The sequence below is a fragment of the Dryobates pubescens genome, chromosome 14 (genome assembly GCF_014839835.1).
Source record: "Dryobates pubescens isolate bDryPub1 chromosome 14, bDryPub1.pri, whole genome shotgun sequence".
Classification (NCBI taxonomy): Eukaryota; Metazoa; Chordata; class Aves; order Piciformes; family Picidae; genus Dryobates; species Dryobates pubescens.
In genome coordinates, this window is record NC_071625.1 from 3,158,545 (window position 1) to 3,179,263 (window position 20,719).

Sequence of the window (20,719 nt, forward strand, 5' to 3'; positions counted from 1 at the left end):
CACGCAAGGGGGGCAGGAGCAGCTACTCTTCAACGAAGGGAGTAGGGTTACAGTTTGTTATGTGATTGGGGAGCACGTGAATGAGTCGTGCCAGTGGGTTGCAGTCTGAGCTAAGACATCACAAAGGGTGAGCAGAGAGCTAAGAGGAGATCCTTGGTTAAATCTTTGACAGGTAGAAAGGACTTGCAGAAGGATTGGAGGTACTCAAGGGCAGTGGCTTTACAGCCAACTGCAGAGCATGCATAAAATGGCAGAGTAACACCAAGTGTGCAAGTACTAAACAAGTGGCTAATTAAGCTGTGTATTATTTGGGGTACTATATAAATAATCTTATATAACACAGTCACAGCAGTTCCCATTCTTCTTCCTTGTCCTCTGGGCCTAATTCCAGCTGAGAAGTGCCTGGAGCATACCACAGGTCCTTTGGAGTAGGCTCTTATTTATTATTACCTTATAACACTGCTTGAGTGTATTGCAGTAAATAATTTACTAGTGCTAGGACTTAGGTGGATTACATTTAATAAGGCAATAACTCCTGTTCTGAAACTGCAGTTGCTGTGGATGACCTCCATAGATAGGGTGAAGGAGGTCACAGGGTAACACAATACTGCAGCTTAGCAGAGCACCAAGTAGTGGTTTATGCCTTCAAATGCATCACGACTAGAAAAGAGAAGGCTGGCTGAACAGTCTCACTTGTGGAATGCAGTGTTGGGCTATCCTAGGCAAGCAGCAGCTGGAAAGTACTGATGGAAGGGAACTCAGCTGAAAATGTTTTATTTCCATGGCATGGCATTAAGAAATCCTGACGGCCTCTGTGGTACAAAGGGTGAGAGTCCAGCTGCACACTCAGCCTTGGTATCACTCTCAGAGCAGACCTGCATTTTGTGCTGTTCATCAGCAAAGGATGCACACAGAGAAGCTGGAAGCAATCTCTCTGAGACAGAGGGAGGGATTCATGGGGGTGCAAGTGTCTTCACTTGCTGATAGACAGGGATCTGGGGAAATGTGTGCTGCTGCTTCTCCATGTCTTTGGAAAGAATACCAGTGTGTAAGTAGGATGTTAGCTCTTGTTCAAAGTCAGCACTTCTCCACTTGTCCAGTAATGGTAAGTAAAACCCCCTGAACACTGGCTCCCAGCTAGCTGACCAGTGCACGCCACGCTGGGGAACGCGTGGGGCTGCAATTAGCTGTGGAGTTGTGCCTGGACTTGCTTCCACATACAAACCAGAATCTTCAGAACCCTCTGGCTTGCAGTAAAAATGCCTGGCTACCCGGGTGGCACTCAGTCCTGCTCCTTAAGTAATTGTTTTATCTTGATCTTTGCAGCTGAAGGTGTGAACTGAGAGCTGGCTGAGGGGTCTGCAGACTTGGTTTTCACTGAGCAAAGCACCTCCCGGCAGGCAGGCCACTCTCTAGCTGATGTCACCCTGCCCAGGCCTGGCACTCAGCAGTTTCCAAATAGCTGATCTATCAAAATTACAATAACTGGGGACGTGCCTGTGCCTGAGTGGCCAGGGTAAAGTCAAGATCAAAGCAGTGTCCCACCTCACATACCTGTTTACATTTAGGGAGATTTAAGTCAAAGCTCTCTGTTGATACTAAAAGCTGGCAAGGTCACCGTGTCACTTGTAAAAGTTTGACCTCTGCACATTAAAGTAAAATATGATCCTTTTCACCAAAAAGTAACACAAAGTCTCAGAGTCTAATTCTGCTAATCTCAGTCATAGATCAAAAGTTGCATTAGCTTATGACCACGTCTGGCAGCGCAGGAGGATATAAAAATGATCTATTGGACACAGGCAGTTTTTATTCTCATGAAGTCAGTCCCAGGCTTACATGCAAAGCTCATTTCCACAGCAGCCCAAGCATTCTCAAACTGGTGGATTGTAGTCCAGCATGTTCAGAGCTGCTGCACAGAATGAGCTAAATCACACTGGGTGAGGGGAAGCACACAGAGAAAGCCTTTGAGAGGAAAGCACACTGACAGCTTAAGGGACCTGGATGCTGAGAAAAGTAAAACACAGTTTAGCAAAGGAAAGGGAGCTGGGGTCACACCGAAACCGAAGCTAAGGTTCTGCCTAGCTAACTGCTGGCGTGCTGAATAGTTGTGCAAGGGGAGTGGGGTGCAGTCTGTAATCCAAGCAGCATTCAGCTCCAGCAGGAAGGTTTGGGTCTATTCTGGGATATTAACCTCCACTAATTACTGGGACTCTGTGTTTTCCCAGGTGCAATTGCCGGGATTGTGGACCAGCCGATGCAGAACTTCCAGCGAGTATCGGAGGCCCAAGCTTCAGCCGGGCAAAAAGCCAGAGGAGTCATCTCTGGAGTGGGCAAAGGACTCATGGGGGTCTTCACAAAGCCCATTGGAGGGGCAGCTGAGCTGGTGTCCCAGACAGGTTATGGTGAGTTTCTCCATTCCTAACATCCTCCTTTAAACCCTAATGTGCTCTTCAGATACAGCCTGCTGTGCCTTTCCTGTTGGGCTCAGGAGCTGTGTGCCCTAGAGGAAGGTTTAGAAACGCTGCCGCTCCGTAGTCAGCAGCATTGTGCTGGTTCTCCTGAAGGCCATCATGTTGTGCTTCTCTGTTACCCATCAGTCCTGTACAGAAACAGAACGCAGAGACCATGAAATCATTGCTGGAATCCAGGAGAATTAGTTACAGGAACGTGTGCTCACAACAGAGGTTTTGACATGGAAGTGTTAGAGCAGCGCTAGATCCATGACTCTTCAAGTGCTTTGCTATGGCAAGGACAGAGCTGTGCTGTCTGCACAGAGATTTGTGCTCCTGGGAGAAAAGTGAGGAATGCAGGGGGAGCATCCCCTTTCCACGGCAGCACTGTGAGCATACAGCCCCTTTGTGGGTACCCAGGCAGCCAGCCAGAGCTGGGAGTTCCAGCCAGACTGAGCACTTAGTGGCAGTGAGTTCCCTCAGGTAGATGTGAAGGCTTCTGACTGACCAGAAACTGTGACAGATAAAATCTCCACAGACAGGAGCTTCTTCGCTTCCAGTATCAATAAACCAAAGCTGTTGGGCTGGATGTCTGAAAGTGGGGCAGGGTGTGGGGAAGTCAGAGAATACAAGGACAGTGTGTCAGTAATTTTGTTCCACTGATCACACCAGACAAGGCTTGAAGATTCCAGCCTTTAGTCACCAGCAATATTTCTGCTTGTGAGGCGTGGATTAGAATGAAAGAGTTCTTCTAGGGCTGCAGCTTAAGATATTGTTCCCATGCTCCCCATCCCATTCAGAACTCATTCCTTGAAGCAGTCTATTTAAAGACATAAATGAAGCACTTCATTATCACAGTTCTTCCAAATCAGCTCTGTCTTGCTTGTGTGAGTCTAAATAGGAAATGTTCTGAACCCCAGAGAGTTTGGAGGCCCCACCTCCAATCCTGCCTCCAGTTCTGGTGTCCCCTCCATAAGAAGCACACAGAGCTGCTGGAGTGAGTCCAGAGGAGGCCACAAAGATGACCCAAGGGCTGCAGCACCTCTGCTCCCTCAGGCTGAGGGAGCTGGGGGTGTTCAGCCTGGAGAAGGCTTGGGGGGGACCTTAGAGCTGCCTTCCAGTACCTGAAGGGATCCTGCAAGAAGGCTGCAGAGGGATTTTTCCTGAGGGTGTCTAGAGACAGGCCAAGGGGGAATGGTTTGAAGCTGAGGGAGAGCAGGGTTACACTGGAGCTGAGGAAGAAGTTCTTCAGTACAAGGGTGGTGAGACTCTGGAATAGGCTGCCCAGGGAGGTCATGGATGCCTCCTCCCTGGGGGTGTTCGAGGCCAGGCTGGATTAGGCCTTGAGCAGTTGAGTCTAGTTGAGAGTGTCCCTGCCCATGGTGGGGAGGTTGGAGGACATGATCTCTGAGGTCCCTTCCAACCTGAACCATTCTATGAATGATGCATCCATAGGTGTAAAGCCTGGCCTGGTAAGGTCAGAGAATGCCTGCTGGCTGTGTGCTGCGTGTGCTGCCCTTGGCATTGTTCTCTCTGGACTGAATTCCAGCGCAGTCTTTATCACAAAGCTGGTAAGAGCACAGGGACAGTGCTGACTGCAGAGAGGGTAAACAAGACATCACAGTTTCCATGAGCATTGACAAAAGCACTTAGCCAGGAAAAAAAAAGCCATAAAAAGTGTATCAATAATAGCTGACAGTGCGTGAGAGGAAAGCACACAAGAGTTCAAGCAACTCTTACCCACAACTGGATTGGAAGTGGGACTGAGCCTCCTGGGGGGGACCCAGGGGTGGGGGACCACACAGAAAGTAAACACATGTTCTCTCTTGCTCCATCTGTAAATAACATTTTCACTTACATAATGCTGAGAACCTTGGTAAGCCAACTGGGATGCTGCTTTTAAGTGTTACCATCAACATGTGTGCTGCAAATTAAAGGGTTTTTCCCAGCCTGGATGCTTTGTTTAAATTGTTTTCCATTGTGTCAAGAGGAATCCGAGTTCTTGACACCCTTACACAGAGATGCTGCACTGGAAGCCTTCAGTAGACAAAGGCCAATTTTCTTCATTTACTTAAAGAGTAACTTTGCAGGAAGCCATCAAACAGTGCCTACTGCACAACCAACTTCCTGTCTGCTACAAAGTTCCAGCACTCCTTCATCTGTGACATTTTTTGCAACCCACTCATGCTTTCTGGCGACTGTCCTTACAAGTTTACAAGCACACAGACTGTACCAGCTTCAGCTGTGGAGAGCCTCTTAGAAACCTGCTGCTTGCAGTGTCTGCTCTGAGCTGGCACAAAGAAGAGCTCCCAGTAAAGCAGCTGCCATGGGCAGTGTCCTGAAGGGCTGTGTTGTGTGCTCAGCAGCCGGGTGAAGCCACTGAAGGTTTAAATGCAGCCTCCAGCCAAGCTTGCCTGCTGGTCTGCAGCGCTGGCAACAGGCAGGTGGAAGCATTTGCATGTTAAGCAAGAAAGTCAGCAGTGGTCTTGCTTTTTCTGCATAAACCCTAAGGGATGTGTCCCATCCTCCCCTGAAGTGGCAGCTCTCAGGAGCACTCTGCTGGGCACGACTGAGGCTGAGTGGGGGGTTTGTTTCTCACTAGTGGCAGATCAGCAGGGTTAAGTGCACAGCTCTTGCACTGTGAGGTTTAATGAATTATCTGGACTGCAGCTTCCAAAGATGTGACATCATCCTGGATCTGCACTGCTTTATGAACTGCTCTAAACAGATGACATCACTGCAGCGTGTAACTGGTGTGTAGCAAACAAGCACTGAAGGACTGCAACTCTCCCCCACAGGTATTCTGCACGGAGCTGGACTGTCTCAGCTTCCCAAGCAGCGCTCTCAGCCCGGCGATCAGCTCGTGGAGCAGGCTCCAAACAGCCACGTCAAATACGTCTGGTAATGTTACTGAGACACTTGCTCATTTGGACATCCACAGTGGTTGTTAATGGCTGCTGGCCTGCGGTCAGGCCAAGAGGCTGCTCCCTGGAAGAGGCTGAGTTATGGCAGTTTGTTTAGGAACATTAAACACAAAGGTAGTGCATGGAAACCCAGTCTGCGAACGATGGGCTGCTGATCTGCTTCCAGCCCTGGAAATACGGAGCTGATCTTTCTTTAATGGCATTCAGTGAGTTCTTATTTATCACTGCACGGAGCCCAGGAGAACCCTGCACCTCTCCAGCAACAGCTGCTAGTGAAGATAGCTTTATTTGCTGCACTGAGCCACTTCTCAGGGCGATTGTTCTGTTAGGAAGGGAAATAGGCTGACCCAGCACAGTCCTCAGGCCAATTTGGCAAGGGATGATTAAGGAGCTCTGTTAAGGAACAGTTTCACATTCATTCTCTCTCATTTCAGTAATGGAGACCTGGAATGTACTCCCTATTTTATATTTGTAGGTGATAGCTACAGGCTTAAGTGAAAACATGAGAGAGCAAAAGAAATGCTGGAGGACCCAATGCATAACACTGCTTGCTTTTTGGTTCTTTTGTTCTCTTGGTAATGCAGGAAGATGCTGCAGTCTCTGGGAAGGCCAGAGGTCCACATGGCCTTAGACGTCATGATTGTGAGTGGATCAGGCCAGCAGCATGAGGGCTGCTTGCTGCTCACCTCAGAGGTGCTCTTTGTGGTCAGCATCAGTGAGGACACCCAGCAGCAGGCATTCCCTGTGACCGAGATCGATTGCCTGGAAGATGAGCAGCAAGAAGACCTGCTGAAGGTGCAGCTAAAGCAGCAGAGAGTGCCCTCTGATGTGGAGGTAAAGACTTGAGTAGATAAAGTTAGCCTGCTGCTGGTGCTCCTGGCAACAGGCAAGCTCACCTTCGGCTTGCAAGGCCAGAGGTCTAGGTGCCACAGTAGGAGAGCTCCTGCTTCACACAGCTGTGTCACCCTGTGGATGAGAAGGGCATCTCCTCCCTTCTGTCTTCTTGAGCAGCACTTTCCTATCAGTGACAGCAGCTGGCTGAGGGAAAGAGCAGAGGCAGTCTGGGTGCTTGGTGAGCACCACCGCTTTTCTGAGGAGGTTCTCACCACGTGCCCAAGGTGTTTACTGTCTGGCAAGGCAGCCTGTGCCTGCTGAGTCGCAGTGAGAACAGTTCCTGTTGTTCTGGGAATGCTCTTTCAGCAGTTCAGTGGTGCTGGTGCCTGCTGCTTTCAGCACATTTCTTATCTTGCCACTTGCAGTGCTGAGGTCTTGCTCTGCTGCTTGCTGTATTTGCTTCCTTAGCTCGTCCTTCTTCTGCAGATGCTCATTTCCAAGGGGATCCACTTGTTTCTGGGATTGGATGCACCAAGGGCTTGCTAATCAGAGCACAAATCTTTCATCCTCCTATGCTTTGACAGGGAGGTTGGACCCAATGATCTCTGGAGGTCCCTTCCAACCTCTAATATACTGTGATCCTGTGACATTGACAGATCTCAGAGCCACCTGAATACTGAGGGGTTGGATTCATTCTCTCCTTTTAACAGCAGAGCAGTATTACTTTCTTACAATGTTTATTATATGAAATCCCCAGAGGACTCAGGAGAGCTCATGTCAAACAGGCCTGTCCCAGCTGGTTTTGCAGAGTGCAGGTCACAGCACAGGCTGCTGCTTCAAACAACCAAACCCCATCACGTTTGAGGTGTGCCAAAGAGCTTCAGCACCTTCAGTAGGCCCCTGACTTCTCCAAAGTCACCACAGAGCTTTGCTGTTGGCTCCAACAAGGACTTCTGTGTCATGACAGCACTTGGATGGTTTTTGTGAAAGCTTATTTTAGTGGTGAATTCTCTATTTCTATTTATTGTCTTTCCACTAACCTCAGCCTCACAGAATGCTGCTGACTGAAGTTTCCTTCTCTCACCACAAAACTACATGAGGCTTTACTTAAATGTTGATGCAAGTGGGCAAAGCTCAGCTTTTTTCCTCCCCAAGTGCTCAGTGTTTGCTGGAGGCACACAGCAAAGTGAATCCAGACTACCCTGTTCAGGCCAGAGCTACTGTCCTGGAGGGAAGAGGAAGATTATTTGTTCTCCCTAAGGCATCTGATGCATTCAACCCATCTTAGCCCCAACTTCAGCACCAGCCCAGGCCTTTTTTTAGCAGGCTATAGTGTGATGGTTCTTGTCTTTGGATCTGCTTATCCAAGGGGTGAGGAACAGGCTGCTGCTCTCAGGGATGCTGCCTGCCCAAAGGTTGCAGCAAGAGGGTAATGAGGCAGAGAGGCTGCCTGTCTGGGATAAGGGAAGGCAAGGGACAGGGGCCCTAATTCTAATCCCCCCACAGCTGCTGCAGCTGGGGATGTTAAGGACATCTGGGCAAATGGTTCCACAGCACAGCCCTCCATGGCATGTGCAGGGCCCAGCATTCCCACATACCCTGTAAGTACTCACAGTGACCTGCTGGGCAGGCCAAAGGCAGCTGCACCAAAGGCAGGTTTTTCCAGAGGTTCTGGATAGAAACACAAGAGTCCCACTGCAGAGGAGCTGGAAGTCTGGAGCCACCCAGCCTCAGCACACAACCTCTTGTGCTGATGCAGGCTCTTGAGCATGCAGTGCAAATGTGTGATGAAAGCAGTAAGGGCAGGTGCAGCCAAGGCAGAGGGCAGCACAGCAAAAACAGACTTGGCAAAGGCAGCCACTGCTGCTGCTGTCACCCATGACAGCCACACTCTGCCCACTGCACCACTGCTGCTCTTCCTAAGCACAGGCTCCAGCCCTGAGCTTCTGAGCTTGCCCCTGAGCCTGCTCCCTGTGGCGTTTTTGTGGTGATGATTTGAGCCAGGAGTGTTCCTACTTGCTAAGCAGCAAACACAGCTCCCTCAGCCTGTCTTCACAGGGAGATGTTCCACTGCCTTCAGCAGCTTTGTGGCTCTGTGCTGGACTCTAAATTCAGTCTCTTGTGAAGATCTACTCTTGACCAAGGTGTTCATCCCTGCAATTCTCATTTTCTATGGCTTCTTAGAAGCATACCAAAACAGCACAGGTGAGGACTAAGCCACCAAGCACGGGGCTGCAGAGCACTGTTGATTAAAACATATTAGGCAACTGTAAGCAAGACCTCAGAGAGGAAAACTTTTAGCTACAGAAAGCACTGTGAAGTTACTGTCCTTACTGCTGAGTTCAGTTACTCAGTAACTCCTCCTTCTTCTCTGATCCCAGGCAGATGGAGCTAGAGAGAGGCTGTCAGAGCAACAGTACAACCGTTTGGTGGAGTACATCACAAAGGCATCTTCCCACCTGGCTGCCGGCACCGCCACCCTGCCGGCACCACAGCCTGCCGAGCACCTGCCAGCTGTCACCAAAACATATCAGTACGTGGCTGAGCCAAACTTCTCCCACATATTCATCAGTAAATTCACCATGGTGAAAAACAAAGCCTTAAGGAAAGGATTCCATTGATGTTTGTGGTGAGTACAGCAGCGCCATAGATGTCTCTGCAGTACCTACAGTACATTGTCATTTTGGAGGAGGCAGGAGAGGAGACCAAGTAAAGCCAAACAGCTTTTCTGATCCTGACAACGTTCCTGCTCCCTAGCCAAAACACTAGTGCTGGAGGAAGAGTGTCCCAGCAAATGAATCAAGTCAAAGGGAACAGGCCTGGATAGGACTCTGTCAAAATCCCTTTGAATAATCCCAGACCTGAGCCTAAGGGTGGGCTGCGTGCACACCCTCCTGCCTGCCACACACCCTCCTGCCACACACCTGCTGTGTAGCAGCCCCTGCTGTGCCAGATCCAGAGCCTGCCAGGCTCTGTTAGAAACCAGGTTTGTAACTTGGCTCAAGGCTGAGCCTTCCCCCCAGCACTCCTCTCACCAACAAAACCTTTTCCCTCAGCATCCGAGGGGCTGGTTTAAGTTACCAGTGACAGCTGGGGTTTAGCACCACTTTTACCTTAAAACAGCTTCCTCCATTGGACTGAAGTTTTGCAGGGTTAGTCCTTACTGTAAACTAGTGCCTTTGTGTGCTGTGCAGAACAAAACTGGAACTACAGTGGGCATTGATTTGTAAAGCTGTCTGTATACAGAAACCTTCTTTTCCCCACCAGCACATTTTCAGGCCTTTCACCATCTGTATGACTTCGTGCATTCTCAGTTGTTAGCTGCAAGCCAGTAACACACAGCTCAAACATTGAAGAAACACAGCTTAGTCTCCTTAAAATCCATCCAAAATCTCTTTAAGTTCCGTGTAACCTGGATGTGTGGGTGCTCAGTACAGCCTTAGCGGGCCTCACGTCCTCCTGATCTGCCACCTGTACATCGTAGGTGCTCATTCAAGGCCTCATTCATTTCACACTCCTCATCCCTGACCTGCCCAGCCCAGGGGCATTTAGAAACTGTGACCTTTCAGCTATCTTTGTGCTAAGCAAAGAGATTTATTTTTTTGCCAAGTTGACCTGAAGTATGGACCCAGAGGCACCAAGTGCATGGACAGTTATTGATGCCACCACAGTGCACTTGTGAACAGGACATGAAGCACATCAAGACAAGTGAGCTTTGGGGTGTCTTGTTTTTCAGCTGGTTTAGTCTCCAAGAAATCCCTGTCTCTGGGCACAGCTAAGGCTCCTTCAGAAGCCCAACTTGGCTCTGCCAATTTTATCCCAACAACCAAAAGCTTACTTGGTTTTCAGCTCTGTTACCTTTCTCCCCTTGTCTGTGGACATGAATTTTGTCTGTGGATTCCTGCACATGGCTGGATTTAGAGAGAAGAACTGAGATAAGAGCTGATCATCATTTGGAGCAGCTCTGCTTTGTAGTTACTAACTTCTATGCACACCTGACCAAATGCAGTCAGCAGGAACGCAGTAACTGCAATGTTTTCCTCACCACTTCTGTTTGTTGTGAAAGGCATTTCTAAAAGCTGTGTCTCTTGTGTGCTGGAAATGCAGCAGCCTGGGCTCTACATGGTCCTTTTCTGCCTGTGAACTAAGCCCATCCAGGCTCAGCATTTCATGGTGAGGCAATCCTTCAGCTGTTGTTCCAATGGCACTCTTTTAGAACGTCTCTGTACATACCCCAACCACATGCTTCATTCCTGGGTAATTTATGGAAATAAATGTTTAATACTTCTAATTTTGCATATTGGTGGGCAAATTGTAATATAATGAGATTGTTTAAAGATAATAAAGCTATTCCTGTAACACCTGGTCTGCTGAGCTACTTGGGCCTTCCACTGCAAGGTAACCAACAGGTCCCCATGTGGAACAATGACAAGACAGCCAAGCCTCATGCAGAGCCTGCTAGGCTGCAGCTGGTCACTGGACTAACTCACCTACCAGAGAATGCAATAGAGCATGACAATACCTGCCAATTATAAACAACTGATTGTGAGCTTGCCAAAAAAGGTGTGCTGAGCAGCTGTGTGCAGCAAACCAGCATTGCAGTCACCGTTTGTCCATCAGACTGAGCTGTCCATTATTTATTAGACTGATCTGCCCATTATGTCCCTCAGACTGATGAGCCCAAAGCAGCCAAGAGGCTGCCACTGCACCTGTAAAACAGGAGTGAAGGCAGCAGCTCAGTTTCTAAGTTTGCAGACTGCAGCCACTGTTTAAGATCCATTTGTGGTTTTCCTGAGTTACCTTCTCCTGGAACAAACACTTGCTTAGGTTACTCTCCTCTGGTGCATTAAGCCAGCATCTTTGCTGCATTAGGCTGGTTCCTTCTCCCTCTCCTGACCACACGTATGGAAACATGTGCAGAGGCAGCATATAAATCACCCTGTGCTACATAGGAGCTGTGTGAACTATGAAAACAGTTGTGCACAGAGCAGCTGCCTGTACTTAGCTGCTTCAGCACTCCAGTGCACACTCTTAAAACATGCCTGCTCTCATCAGGCCCTTTAGCCCTGGAGAGCTCACAACTTCAAGTCTTTTTAGTTTGCTTCCAGAACAATCCATCATTCCTCAGACACTCAGAAATAAAGCCAGCCAGCCAAAGGCATGGTCAGACTTATGCACAGCAAGGCCTCTCCCAAAGCAGTTTAGGTCAAACGATTCCTTTTTAGCTATCATTTCACACACAAATGTAGCAAATCCCTTTGCAGCCAGCTGGGATGGTCACAGAGCAGGCAAGAATGATTCTGAGCTCTGCCTCTCCTGCAAACACCATGCCAGACCCCAGCACAAGCAGCTGATCTGGGTCTAACGCAGGTTTTCAGTGTACTAAGCAAAGTCCCACTCCCCACTGATTGCAGGACAGGATTAGCTGAACTGTTACTGTTAAAGGCAAAAAGAAAAGGATGCTTGCTGGGTTGGTGTTGCTTTCAGCACAGCTCAGCCCTCTCTCAGGGACCCAACTTTGCCCTCCCTTCCCGCTCTAGAGGAACATGAGCTATGGGTTGCTGGCACTGCCCACTGAAAGGAAGCACTTACTTGCTTTGCATCCACTGTGAACCCATCACATCATTACCCAGAAAGCAACATGTCCAGAGTCTGCAGACATCAGCCAAGTCAGAGCCCCTTTGTTTGCCATGGTTCACTACATTTACCCAGAGCCATCTTTAAGGTCTGCTGCACGGTCAAATAAACTCTCTTCAGTCACAGAACTGCTGTCTTTCAATCACCACACGCTGGCAGCTGAAGGACCAGCCAGCTCTGACAGTTTAGCAGCAACTTAGAATTTTAAAGTAAATCAATTCATAGCAACTGGAAAGAACACAGAGGTTAGAGCTGCAGTGGAGTCAGCTGTATGAGCCTGCACACCTGGAGCAGCGCATTTGCCTCTGTGACTGTCAGCATGACTAAGGACCACTGGCTGGCCAAACCTGCAGACAGGCCTGGGAAAGTGTTCATCAGTGCCTAATGGCAGCAGTGTTTATACTTGCCCTGGGAAGATAAATGGGTGTCACTTGCTGCTGTTAGGCTTTGGTTTCCATTTACAGGAGCAGCGTATTTTGATTACTCGATGGTTTCCCCTGCACCCCTGTCTTTGTTTGAGGGCAGCACTGCCTGTATGGGAAGTGTTGAGCAAAGCCCAGGCTGCTCTAAGCTGGAGGTCCAGCTCAAAGCCATTACTCACGTGCCTTCCTTAGTCCAGCGCTGCTCATGTACCTATTAGGAGTTAAGTAATTACTGAGCCATTTAAAATAATAAAGAGTTACTCCAAACAGGATTTGAACTCAAGCCCTTCAAACACAACACAGATGGCTTCATTTGTCAGGCTTCTCCAGGCAAAGCCTTCCCTCCTTTCACACACTCAGCTCTGTGCCTCTCTCAGTACCCACAGTCAGCAATCAAGGGCTACAGTCCTAGCACCATCTTCAGCCTCAGCAACAGACAGCACAGATGTCCTCTCCAGGTCAGCTCACCTTGTGAAGCTCCAGGTAAAAGAGGCCCTTCCAGAAATGCAGTCTCTTCCTTCCTGTAACAACTATCCTCTTGCACGTCCCCATCAGCAGCTAGGACAACCTGGCTGTAACTGCTTAGGGATAGCTTGTTATCAAATGTGGCCAGACAGATGCAAGTAATTCCTGGGCAAAGAAACCAGACATGGTCACCTTGAGCAGTTGATGAAGATCTTTCTACCACACTCCCCAGCATCTAAGCATTTTTGACATTAATGAAGACAACTAAGTTGTCACTGGTGCAGTATTTTATTTATTGAGTGACATTAGGGTGTGCCATGCACCGAGTGCACTGCACTTCACAACTCTGTCAGCAGGTAAGGTTCAGTCATCAAATCTCCTTGGACTGGAGGGGATCTGTAAGATAAAAAAATAGTCAGTTACGCTGGACAAACTTCATGGCCCAGTGAGCATATCAGTATGTATGAATGCAAAGCCAACAGAGAAATGTTTCTGTGGTGGTTTAGTCTAGAGGAATTCCCCCTGTTATTTCCTGATGGTTTAAGATTTACACCCCCTTCATGTGGCAAACAGCAGTGAAACATGGAACAAATCAAGAGCTGGAACGAGACTGCACAGCTCGTCAGAGTCACTCTACATGCGCACTGCTAACTGAAGCACTCTTGCTAAGGGCCTGAAAGAGAAAGGAATGCAGTTCTCAGATAGGAGCCAGAGAGGAAACAAGTGGTGTAGGCAACCTACCAAGGAAGGAAGAAAACCAAATTCAGATTTGCTTCTCCACATTACACTGAACACAGCCCAAGAGCAGCTGTGCTGCACGACAAGAGTCATGCGAGCAGGCAGCACTGAACGCGTGGCTTGCCCCTCCCTGGCAGTGCCACTGTCGCCACACAAAGGCCTGGCATGAAAGCTGGATTCACACTTAGGTACCCAGCTGCCTGCATGCCCAGCAGAACAAAGGCTAACACCAGCACTCGTGCATTCTCCCCCCTGCCTACCCTACCCCAGGCTAGGTGCTGCCTGCAGAGTGGGATTCGATGTGGCTGAACCGTCCTGTGGAGTGCCAGGCACAGAACAGCTTCCAATACAAGGGGAGAGGTGGAGCATGCAGGACCACCCCACCTTTAGGTAACTCTATCCAAGAAAACACAGCAGATTCAACCCTTTACTTCCACAGCTAAGACTGAAGCTACTGAGGCAAAGGAAAACGCCTTTCTGTCTGCTCTGTGCTTTGCTTTTCACAAGCCTTCCAGAACACCTGCCACACTGGCACTGGCTTCCCCTGCTTCTGCTGACATAGCCACCTGTGGGCACAAAACCCCAACCTCCTTCTGCTCTGAAGCAGTGAGCAGTATCAGCTCTTACATGAATAGGCCAAGGAATAAGAAGCATCAGCAATTCAAACAAAATCACACCTGAAGGTTTGTGTTTCACCTTCCCTTTCAGCTGGTGCAATCCAGGAACAGAAGCAGCACTTAGGAAACATTTAACAGGTGCACACAACGTGCAACTTGCTTTTTAGGCTGCAGATGGGAACTTAAGCTGAGAGTGCAGCTCTGTTTGCACTGAGTGAAAGCCTGCTCATGACTCCAATTAAATATTCAACAGGCATCCCTGTTGACAGTGTTTGTCTCCAATGATTTTAACACCAGATGGCCTTTTGGAATACACTGATGAAGGCCACCTGACTCAAGAATGCAATTCCACTTTCTAAGACAGTTTCAAAGTGCCTATACATTAGCAACTGGCTGGAACCAGAGGCACAGTTACCAAGACTAAACCCAGGTAAGTCTGTAACTTCATTATTTATTGATTTAGCTGTGACTGCAAGAAAGGAACAGAGGTTTCCCCCTCTCACAACAAAAAACCCAACTCCAAACCAAACCCCAGAGGGACTGCCACGATTATTTTTCCTTTTCAAACTTGCTAAAGAAGGTGGAGCTTTGCTTTTGGTTTTGTTTTTTTCATGGAACTGTGTTATGCAGAAACCAGATAGGTGTAGATTACACAACAGGGTTTAGTATTAAGTGTTAAGTACTAATCTTTTATTCAATCTTGCTGCTTTAAGCGAAGAGGCTGAGACAATCCAGCTGGCCCGGGATAATTAGAGCCCCAGATTATCATGTAATGATCCCAATATGAAAACATTCCAGAAGAATGAAAAAGCCATCATTCCACATTAGTTTGGAGGCATTTTAAGAGAAGCAGAGAACTCAGTGTAAGAAACTTGGACCAGGAGGAGGGGAGGAATTCTGCACTGTGCTGTCACATCACGAGCCCGTGTGGTTTGGTGACTGTGCTTATTAATAACTACAACACGTCTCAAACGGAGACCTTTTTTTTTGTCCTGCTGTTATGACAACTAAGAGAGAACAAAGCTTGGTAACCTTCAAACAAAAGGCAGAGTTCAGTGCCAGGAAAATATTCCAGCTTCATTCAGTAGGGCAAAAATCTTGACCTGTAAGCCACTGCTATTGCTCTGTGCACAGACTTGACATTCTCCCTCAGAGAGTCACAGAACGGCTCTCTAGGATCGCCCAGTCCAACCACTCTAACTCTGCCAAGGCTGGGGCTAAACCATGGCCCTCAGCACCACATCTCTGCCTCTTGGAGGGGTGGTAATTCAACCATCTGCCTGGGCAGCCTGTGCCAGGCTTTGAAAACTTTAGACAAGAGGCTTCTTCTCATGTCCAACCTAAACCTCCCCTGGTGGTTGAAGGAGGCCATTTCCTCTTGTCCTGTCACTTGTCACTAGGGAGAGGAAAGCAACCCCACCCTGGCTCCAGCCTCCTTTCAGGTAGCTGCAGACAGCAATGAAGCCTCCCTTCAGCCTCCTCTTCTCCAAACTAAATCCCAGTTCCCTTAGCCAGTCCTCACCAGCCCTACTCTCCAGACCCTTCACCAACTCTTCTGTGGAAACACTCCAGCCCCTCAATGTCCTCCTTGGAGTGGAGGCCTCAAAACTGAATCCAGTACTCAAGGTGTGGCCTAACCAGAACTGAGAAGGGGGGTGGCAATCACCTTCTTGGTGCTGCTGGTCACACTATTCCTGATCCAGGACAGGATGTTCTTGGCCTTCTTGGCCAACTGGGCTCACTGGCTCATCTTCAGGCTTCTAATCTATCTACCTAGCTTCAAAACAACTTTGTAGTCCCCTCCTGAGTGGCCTGACCCTTCTTTCAAAGCCTGTGAACTCTCCTTTTGTCCCTAAGCTGCAAGCAAATCTCTCTGATCAGCCAGGCTGGCCGCATTCCCCACCAAGCTGTCTTCTGACACACGGGCAGGGCCTGTTCCTGCACCTTTAAGATTTCCTTCTTGAAGGGTGTCCAGCCTTCCTGGACTCCCTGGCCCTCTCAAGGGACTCTGTCCACCAGTCTCCAAACCAGGCCAAAGCCTGCCCACTGGCAGTTCTGCTGAACCCCATCTCCAACAGCTGAAAACTCCACCATTTCGTGATCCATGTGCCCAAGACAGCCACCAACTGTTACATCAACCACCAGTCCTGCTCTATTCACCACTGGCAGGTCCTGCAGAGCACCCTCCCTAGCTGGCTCCCTCACCAGCTGCGTTAGGAAGTTCTCTTGCACACACTCCAGAACCGCTCCCTCTCTGCTGAGTTGTATTTCCAGCAGACATCAAGGAAGCTGAAGTCCCACCATGAGAACAAGTGCCAGTGATTGTGAGACTTCTCCCAGGTAGCTAAAGAATATTTTATCTGTCTCTTCATCCTGGTTGGTTGGTCTACAACAGTTGCCCACCATGATACCTGCCCTGCTGGCCTTCCCCCTGATTCTCACCCATAAACATTCAACCTTACTGTCACCATTGAGACTAGTCACATTCCACCTCTCACCAACCTCAGAAGACAGAAGAATTTGAGCTGTATTCTACAAGGGAAACTGCCTTTCCTTCTTCTCATTCACTGTGCCACCACAGCTACCGAAGCAGCAGATACAGCCAGCCCAAAGGGAAGCAGCATCAGCGTAGCAGAGCCATCAGGCAAGTCTTCCAGTTAACACCACAGCTCTGTCCATGGCTGCATGAGGAGCAAAAGGCCTGGCATCTTTCTGCTAACCTCCTCATAAAAGGCAGGCCTCCTCATTACCCAGAAGGCTTTCAGGAGCTTTCTAATCTGCCCTTACTCCCTGCTGCCCAGTTCCCAGATGTCTTCATGGTTTTATTACCTGGAGGTCTCTCAAGTGCAATTTTTTCCTTTGGCAACACCTTTCTAATTCATCAGAAGGGAAGAATCTCCAAACAGAAGCACAATTTTTCACTGAAACAACCTGAGCTAGGCTTGGGTTCAATGCAGAGATGCCTATTACCTGTAAATGCAGGTTACCATCATTTGGGTGGTGCAGACTCGAAGACACCAGCTGCCCTCATGACTTCAAAGTCCTTCATGGGATCATAGTTTTTATAGAACTCTGCATAAGCTCGCTTCCTGGGTTCAGCAACTCCAAACTGCAAAGTAAGACACAGAAAGTTAAAGCTTGCTAAGTTTTATCAACAGGATTTTTCTTCTATTAGCTCCATGTTACTTGTTCTAAAGAGGCTCTTCTGCCTTCCTAGTCTATCAATGCAGGCTGCCAAGTCAGGTCTAAACCCAGACTGTTAAACAAAAGGACATCCTATGTCTGACCACAAACAAGCCTGCCTGCCTCCCACCAGATGTGCAAGTAGGCACTGACCTGTAGCTGTGCAAGCTTATTGACTCTGATAGCCATTTGCTGGCCTCAAGGAAGTTTAAGTCAACTGTGGCATTTTTGTGATGAACAACCTGAGGTTACATTGATTTCCAGTCACTTTTATCAATAGCTTCCTGGGTATTGACAAGCTGCAAGTAGTATAGGAGTGAGTTCAGTGGGCAAATCAAGATCCAGTTCCTCCACAGTAATGCAAACTGTGTTCCTTGCCTTGTGTATGAGACCCAAGGATGATTTACTAAAGCCACTGAAGGACACCTACTGCTCTCATCTTTGTCAGCAGGCTCTTAGGGGCCACAAACAAACCCCAGTCTGTAAGAGGGGCTTTTGGGAAATGTAATCCTCCTTTTCCAAATGGTACTCAAAAGAAAGGATGAAAGGACCACAGTAGCCTTCCCCACCATGAGACCTTCAGTGTTTTTCAAACTGCTTATGCACAAGTTCTCTCAATCAGTGTAGAGGTAAGAGCTTGACAGCTCTCTTGAGCCTTCAATACCGTGACAGGGAGACAGAGAGTCCCCAGAGTTAACGTGCATCAATCGTGTGAAGGATGGAGAGCAGCCTAGGAGACTAGGGTGAGAGGTCACAAACTGCATGACCCTGATCACACAGCTTAAAGCATCACATCACTTCTTCAAACGAAGATTAGGAAGATTTATTTATGCTCTGGAAACGTGCTTACAAAAACACGTTACTAAAGCTCTCTGCTGAACAGCTCTCAACCAAATCTCAACAAAACAAAACAAAACCAAAGACTATGCATTCATCCAACTGAACTGCAGAACTCACCTTGTATAAAGTTGCACATCCCACAGACACAAAAAATGCCCCAAACAGGTGCATCTTCATCCGCCGGGCCAGAAGGCGCCGCATCTGAGGCTTAGGCAGCAGTGCGGCCGACATGGTGACTGGTTCCTAAACACAAGAGAAGACCTCACATCATTTTCTGTAACTCTGCTCCAGAAGGCTTCTGGTCTTTTGGTACTGTGCAACAATCACCTTCATAGCACAAGCCAACAGCGCTCCCCGCTGAGTTTTTAATACATAAGAGACAGCATTCGAGGACAAACTATGGCATGAATCCAAGCAAGTTTTAACACTCCTTGCACTCCCAGCACTCATGGGATCGGGACTGCCCTTCCCTTTTCATTCAGCACCTTTCCCTGCCTGCAGGGCCTACCACTTCAGACACGTTCAGAACATGGGTCACATTTTATTCTTTCCCAAGGAAAAGCACATCTCTCCAACCGCTTGTGATTTGGGTTGGGTTTAAGTAACTGCAAACCCTGTCCATTATTAGGATTTTTTTTTCACCTGACAGGGTTTTATTTAAACACTACAAGGCCTGAAGCACGTGGCTGTCTTTAAAACCAAGGTGCACTGAGATGGGAGCGGCCCCGAGGCAGTGCTGCCCGCAGGGTGCTGCTCTCAGTGCGGTCTCCTGCGCTCACAGGGCCACAGACCAGGAGGTGGCCCTGCGGTTCCCAAAGGCCTTGGTGCTGCCGATGCTCCGCACGCCCTTACCCCTCGCATTTAAAAGAAACGACCACAACCAAGCCCCGATCCCGGAGGAAGCAGCGCCGTGGCCAGCCTGAGGCAAGCTCCCCTCACACACGGCGCTTCGCCCCCTCGCTGCCCTGCAGCAGGGCGGCCGCCGCAGGACCCGTCCTTGACGCTCTCGGGGGCGCGCAGAGGTCACGCGCTGCCGCGACGGGCCGTGGGGCCGAAGGGAGAGGCCGGGAGAGCGGCGGCTGGCGGCCGTGGGGACGAGGGGAGAGCCAGGACTCGGCGGCAGGAGGGGGGAGCGCGACCGCGGCCTCACCTCAGCGCGAGCCTCACCTCAGCGCGAGCCCACTAACGTCCTTCCGCCCAGCCAGCCGGGCACCCTCTGCGGCCTCGCGACTCCGCATGCGCGGGAGGCGGCGGGCTGCCTACGGCGAGCGGCTGGGCCCAATCCCCGCAATGCGCGTTCCAGAGGTGGGCAGTGCTGGGTGTTGCACCGCGCCCGTGTGTTGTGCAGTTTGAGCGTAGAGAAGGGCGGTGGGCTGCGCCATAATCAGAAGCGTACTGCTCGCCTGAAGGACGCCCCGGGCGATGCTGCTCTGCTAAGGAGCTCAGTGCGGGCCCTACCCTCGCCTCAGGCTTTCTGCGCACCGAACAGCTTCGGCGGGCATGGCAAGCCCCGGGCCAGCCGCCTCCAGCTGCTGAGGCACCTGGTTCTACAATAGGTGCGGTTGAAATGAAAGATAGCTGTTCAAGAGTTATTCCTGTGTGGATTAACGCAAAGTGCATCTTCGTGTTACATTTAAGATGCTAAATGAAGTGCTAATTGTTAGTATACTTTGACGTCATTGCCATGGGATACGCAGCCAGCCCCTGAGCGTTCGGTGAGAAGAACGCTTTGAGACTGCGCACGTAAAGGATGAAAAAAGGGACAGCGGGAGAGCTAGGGAAGGAGAGCAGAAAGAATCGGCTCCATTAAGTCGGTGCACAAAGTTGCTTCCTGTCACTCCAGTTTCTGAGTTGATTATAAGGCTGAATGCGGTTCTGGACCTGAGTGAGCCTTGTGCATCCAAATACATCAGAGCACATAAACGTCCTGACAGCACTGAGGCAATACAGAGATAACAGCAGCCCTTCCCTTCGCAGTCCACCCAGCCCGGGGGACTCCAGCACCTGCTCCAGTTCTCTTTTGCACGTTACTGAGGACTGTTTGTTCAAAAGGTGCCACAGTTACCAAAACAGTCTGCAGTCCTCTTTGCCTCTCCAAAACGCAGCTGCACCAGCAACAGGTGAAGCTTTTCCATGGTGCCCTTGAAAGCGGTCATTTTTTTGAGGAGTGAAGGCAGGCATTAATGATAAATCATTTCTTGCTTGTGCTCCTCTGAAATTTAAAACAAAATTTACCTCTGACTTTAGTGACAGAAAATGTAGGCAGTGAATTGTTGTCTTTTCCCACAGAGTGCCAGCTGTGACACTTTCTGTGGTGCAGACTGGAGCCAGCTCAGGGACACCGCTGTGACAGTCCAGCGATTTTGCCTGTGCCACAAGAAGCCTTTAGATAATCGTGATCTAGATCAAATTAGAAGCAAAAATCTACTGGAGAAAGATCACATGGGGCATCAGTAATCCCCAGAGCCAGCTGCATTCCTATATAGTTTAATTTGTTACAAAATCAACCTCTATCAGTAATAAAATTCAGCAATGCTGTGTGGCACAGATGAAAAGGCACACATCTGGATGCTCCTGCTCCCGTTTCTGTGCCAGAAATTAACTAAGGA

At 49.2% G+C, this 20,719-nt stretch overlaps 2 protein-coding genes and 1 long non-coding RNA gene across 4 annotated transcripts in view; 1 reads left to right on the forward strand and 2 right to left on the reverse strand.

Moving 5' to 3' along the window:
* The window catches only part of VPS13B (vacuolar protein sorting 13 homolog B), a 327,037-nt gene extending 316,334 nt beyond the window's left edge, over positions 1-10,703 (forward strand). Inside the window, exons 58-62 of the mRNA XM_054167231.1 lie at positions 2,226-2,402; positions 5,249-5,351; positions 5,959-6,208; positions 8,590-8,837; positions 9,476-10,703. Of these exons, the coding sequence (XP_054023206.1) occupies positions 2,226-2,402; positions 5,249-5,351; positions 5,959-6,208; positions 8,590-8,829 (770 nt within the window). The 3' untranslated portion in view covers positions 8,830-8,837; positions 9,476-10,703. The remainder of the gene's footprint in view (positions 1-2,225; positions 2,403-5,248; positions 5,352-5,958; positions 6,209-8,589; positions 8,838-9,475) is intronic.
* On the reverse strand, positions 2,422-12,969 carry LOC128897789 (uncharacterized). Its single transcript, XR_008462596.1, has 3 exons — positions 12,736-12,969; positions 12,447-12,478; positions 2,422-2,599 (listed from the first exon to the last, which is right to left on the reverse strand). It is a non-coding gene; the product is annotated as an uncharacterized LOC128897789 (long non-coding RNA).
* A 32-nt stretch (positions 12,970-13,001) lies between these two features.
* Positions 13,002-19,394, reverse strand: LOC104298130 (cytochrome c oxidase subunit 6C). Of its 2 annotated transcripts, none has more exons than XM_009898167.2 (4): positions 19,278-19,394; positions 18,228-18,353; positions 17,058-17,196; positions 13,002-13,128 (listed from the first exon to the last, which is right to left on the reverse strand). In XM_009898167.2, exons 2-3 carry the CDS (start codon positions 18,339-18,341, stop codon positions 17,077-17,079), a joined length of 234 nt encoding a protein of 77 aa, XP_009896469.1. In that variant the 5' UTR covers positions 18,342-18,353; positions 19,278-19,394; the 3' UTR covers positions 13,002-13,128; positions 17,058-17,076. The 2 variants fall into 2 exon arrangements, with proteins under 2 accessions (XP_009896469.1, XP_054023205.1); XM_054167230.1 differs by having other exon boundaries at positions 19,261-19,360.
* Positions 19,395-20,719: the final 1,325 nt, after the last annotated feature.

Coding starts and splice junctions, on each gene's coding strand:
- LOC104298130 (XM_009898167.2), bottom strand. CDS start 18,341: ATGTCGGCCGCACTGCTGCCTAAGCCTCAGATGCGGCGCCTTCTGGCC. Junction 17,197..18,227: donor GATGTGCAACTTTATACAAG/GTGAGTTCTGCA, acceptor CTTACTTTGCAG/TTTGGAGTTGCTGAACCCAG.